The 5,000-nt window shown below is 38.7% G+C and overlaps 1 protein-coding gene across 1 annotated transcript in view; it reads right to left on the reverse strand.

The window, feature by feature from the left end:
- The window catches only part of LOC119580029 (paramyosin-like), a 28,661-nt gene that overhangs the window by 3,425 nt on the left and 20,236 nt on the right, over window positions 1–5,000 (reverse strand). The window contains exons 2-3 of the mRNA XM_037927884.1: window positions 4,259–4,381; window positions 1,107–1,214 (exon numbers count right to left, since the gene is read on the reverse strand). Of these exons, the coding sequence (XP_037783812.1) occupies window positions 1,107–1,214; window positions 4,259–4,369 (219 nt within the window). The 5' untranslated portion in view covers window positions 4,370–4,381. The remainder of the gene's footprint in view (window positions 1–1,106; window positions 1,215–4,258; window positions 4,382–5,000) is intronic.

The raw sequence follows: 5,000 nt of genomic DNA on the forward strand, positions 1-5,000 counted from the left end.
CTCACCTTCACCCCTTCCCTCACCCCACCACCCCCGCTCTCATCCTTCCTTTCACCCCCTCCCTCACTCTCCCTCACTCTACCCTCCAGCTCCTCCCTCATCCCCTCCCTCACCCCCTCCCCTCCACCTCCTCCCTCATCTCCTCCCTCACCCCCTCCCTCATCCCCTCCCCTCCACCTCCTCCCTCCACCTCCTCCCCTCCCCACCCCCCCTCCCTCACCCCCTCCCCTCCACCTCCTCCCTCACCCCCTTCCCTCCACCTCCTCCCTCATCTCCTCCCTCACCCCCTCCCTCACCTCCCCCCTCCCTCCCCACCCCCTCCCCTCCACCTCCCCCTCACCCCCTCTCCCTCACCTCCCCCCCTCCTTCCCCCCTCCCTCCACCCTCCCTCCCCCTCCCACCTCCTCCCTCACCTCCTCCCCTCCACCCCCTCCCTCACCCCCTCCCCTTCACCTCCTCCCTCACCCTCAACACCCCTCCCCCCCCCCATCACCCCATCACACAAATCACAATTTTTTTTTTCCTTCGTTCTTACCCCCTTTTAGCTTATTGCGTCATCACCTTTGTGTCTCATCGTCATGCGAATGTGTATGACAAAAAAAAACATGACAAATTAGATATTATGGGATTTTCTTTGTTATGGGGATGTGTTTGGGTGTAGGGTGTGTGTGTGTGTGTGTGTGTGTGTGTGTGTGTGTGTGTGTGTGTGTGTGTGTGTGTGTGTGTGTGTGAGTGTGTGTGTGTGCAGATGTCTGTAAGTATATACGCTTGAAAATGTATGTAAGAATCGAACTTTTATTTTCAAAAAGATAGTTCCTCTTCAAGACCTAATATTATGCACAAACCACACACACACACACACACACACACACACACACACACACACACACACACACACACACACACACACACACACACACACACACACACACACACACACACACACACACACACACACACACACACAACCCCCCTACACACACACATAAACACACACACACAACCCCCCCCCCTACACACCCCTCCCAACAACCCACCCCCAACCGTCCCAATACCCCCCTCCTAAAACGCCAGCCTCACCTCCCCTCATACCTCATACCACATACCTCATCCAGAGACGCCACAGTGCCACGGTATCGGGCTGAGAGATCAGAATACCGGCGTTCCAGGTCGGCCACCGTAGCGTGCATGGTCGACAACTCGTCACGGAGATCCTGCATGAAACACACATAAAGATTGTGTTTATATTTTGCTATGTATTATTACTATTATTATTATTATCATTATTATTTTTATTATAATTATTATTATTATTGTTAGTGTTATTATTATTATATTATTATTATTGCCGTTGCTATTATTAGTATTATCATCGTCAGAATTATTGGTATGATTATTGCTATTATTACTATTATTATTATTATTATTATTATTATTATTATTATTATTATTATTATTATTATTATTATTATTATTATCATTATAATCATCATCATCATTGTTATCATTATTAGCAGTATAACCATCATCATTACATTAACATTATTATTATCAACACTATCATCAGTATCATCATCATAATGGAAAAAGAATTGTTTTTATTATCATCATTATTATCATCAGTAGTAGGAGTAATACTATCATGATTAGTAGTATTAATAGCATCATTATTATTAGTAGTAGCAGTGGTATGTTTCTGACGATTTGATGACGATAATGATGATGAAATAAAAGCAATGATAATAATATGAATGACAATAATAATAATAATAATAATAAAATGATAATGATAGCAATTGTGATGTTGATAATAACAACACCACATCAATGATAATAATAATAATAATAATAATAATAATAATAATAATAATAATAATAATAAAGACAATAAATAACAAAAATAACAAAAACAACATCAATAATAATAATGATAACGGTAATGATAATGTTGATAATAATAGCAGTAATGAAAATATAATGTTGATAAATGTAGCATTTATATAGCCATAAGAGACCATGGATGTAATATGGAGAGTGCATTTTACAGAATACCAATACATGACACCATAGCATGATATAAAAGGAGGAACAGAACCTGACCACAGAAAACGCACATACACAAGCATGATACCGGAACCCAAACGTAATAGAGACAATTGTTAATACTCTAGTGTGTGTAAAATAAGAAAGATATATATAACATGATATACAGGCTTATGATATTAAACAAACATGATACCAGAACCCAAACGTAATATAGAGACCATGTTAACACCCTAGTGGGTAAAAAAGATGCATAACATAATATACAGGTGTATGATATCGTTCTGATACATAGGGATCCAAGGCTATCACTTGCGTGTATCCCTGGCACCTTATTAGCGGGCATCTTGGAAATATCTTGCGTGTTGTAAGGTCAAGCAGAGTAGATTCTTTCGTGTTTGGCCGTGTGCCTTCACCCGCGTGCATGTGTCTTCTGGATTACCCGAGTGTATGCTATCGGGACACCGTCGTTATTAGGCAGTAATGGAGAAAACAAAGGAGGGAGGGGGAGTCATTATCAGGGTAGCAAATAAGGGTTGGATGTTTGTGTTTCGTTGGTTGGATTGTGTGTTATTGGTGGGGGGGGGGGCATGGTTTTCTTCCCCCGTGTCTGTCGATATTTATCTCTCTGTATGTGTCTGTGTCTGTCTGTCTCTGTCTCTGTCTCTGTCTCTGTCTCTGTCTCTGTCTCTGTCTCTGTCTCTGTCTCTGTCTCTGTCTCTGTCTCTGCCTCTGTCTCTGTCTTTTATAACTGACGCGTTACACATAAAACTTAATCTTTTGAAACCCGATATAGTTAGTCACGAGAACTAATACAACGTTATACCCAACATTTTGTAGCAAACTAGAGTAGCCACAATTCAAAATAACAAGTGATAATCAAAAATACGTATCTAAATTTTCTACAGTACGTGTTATATATTATTTGCGACCCTCGAGCCATTTCATCGATTAAAATCTCATCACTTCTGGTAAGTCTGGTCTTAGACCTTGAATAAATAAAGCTTTGGAATTATACGAATCTGAAACCATTATCAATTTTATTATCATCCTTACCATTTATATTACTGATACCTTTATCCATATCCAATGTGTCATTATCACTGTTTGTTCCCATTTTTATTATTTTTATCGTACTTATGTGTTTTTTCTTTTTTCTTTCTTTCTTTCTTTTCAGGCTATATAAAATTCTAAGGTCAAGAACTTGTGAAAACAAAATAACAGATATTACTGGAAAAAAAACACAACACACCCATACCTATATGTTTGTACTTTCATGTCTCTGTTCAAGACAGGACTAAAGAATTATACTAAAAAATATAAAAGTATAAGTATAAAGTAAAAAAAAGGAACAAAATAAAAGTATGAGTATAAAAGTATAAAAAATATAAAAGTATAAATGTGTAAGTAATTATAAACTTCTAAACTCAAGAAGGCTAAAAAAAATCATTAATAACGAACGGAAAAGTCCAGATCTGTGACATGATATTAAAAGGGAATGATAGTACATATACACAGTACATATTACCTTTGTTCTTCATTATCATCTTTATTGTCAATTTGGTAACTCATTAGCAAATGCTGAGATTGAGCGAAACTAATCTATATATATTTAACGCTATTTTCTTGCAAAATTCATTATTTCTAATCGATCTAATATACATCTCTCTCTCTCTCTCTCTCTCTCTCTCTCTCTCTCTCTCTCTCTCTATATATATATATATATATATATATATATATATATATATATATATATATATATATATTATATATTTCCTCTAAACAACGTAAATCGCTAGTAACACGTCATAACGAACAAAGGTAACGACCTGTATGTTTAGCCATTTACTCTATTTCCTAATATATCGTTTGGGAAGTAATGTAGGAAAGGTATGGATGAGAATGAATATCCTCACAATACAAGACATGTATTTGACCTGTTTCGATTATATCTTCGTCATAGATACAGACAAATACAATACAATACATACCTTTTCTACATTTTCGTCGCAATGAAAGCCGTTCTTCGTTAAGGCCTGTCCACACGAGCGGTCAAGTGACGTCACAGGCGAGAAAACAACGAGGAACCACTTGTTTCCCCCAAGTAGTTCGTCCGCCTTTGACGTCACCTCCACTCGTGCCAGGCCACGTACCCGCCGATCATGCCCACTCGTGTAGACAGGCCCTTAGGAAGTAAATAATGAGAAAGACCCACCTGTATGTGTCGCTGGTATCTCGTGTTCTCCTCGAGGGTTGCCTGATGCCTCGACCTCTCCAACTCGAGCTCGCTGAGGGCCCAGCACCCGCACCGCCTGCCGAAGCCCATGGTGGAGACGTGCTGGAAGGGAGAGAGAGAGTGTGTGTAGATAAGTTTATGGCGTGAAGTTGGTTTTTGAAGGTAGTGGCACTGAATTAATGTTTTTTATTCATTCTTGACTGGGAGTTCACATTAGTTAAGAATGTTATTGGCGTATATGCTTCTTTTTTTTTCTTTTTTTTTTTTTTTTTTTTCGTTTTAATTGGGAGATTAGTTGGTAGTCACAGTAGTTAATTTTGTGTAGTTAAGTAGGTTATTGAAGTTAAAGGAATGGGGTTAATGTTTTTTTTTTTTTTCATTTCATTCTCCTTTGGGGGTTTAGTCGTTATTTTCCTGCAAAGGATGTTGATCCTCTGAATAGTATATATGTTATGGTTATGAAGGTTTACAAATCACCATAAGTCCAAGGTTCTCTGCCCCCCCGTCCCTCCCCCCCCAATCTCCGGCTCGATTTCGCCCATAAATTATATTATTTTGTAATCCATTACTATGACAATTCTGATATGATACTAACAAGTTATATAACTCTATTACCTAGGGTTAGTTTGTACCACTACTTCGGCAGGTATTCCAAAACCCCTTTCGAGTCATAGTGAAAAAAAAGGTTCCTACAGTCTTATCAAAAGGTAGATAACAGTTA

This window comes from Penaeus monodon, chromosome 13 (assembly GCF_015228065.2).
Source record: "Penaeus monodon isolate SGIC_2016 chromosome 13, NSTDA_Pmon_1, whole genome shotgun sequence".
NCBI lineage: Eukaryota > Metazoa > Arthropoda > Malacostraca > Decapoda > Penaeidae > Penaeus > Penaeus monodon.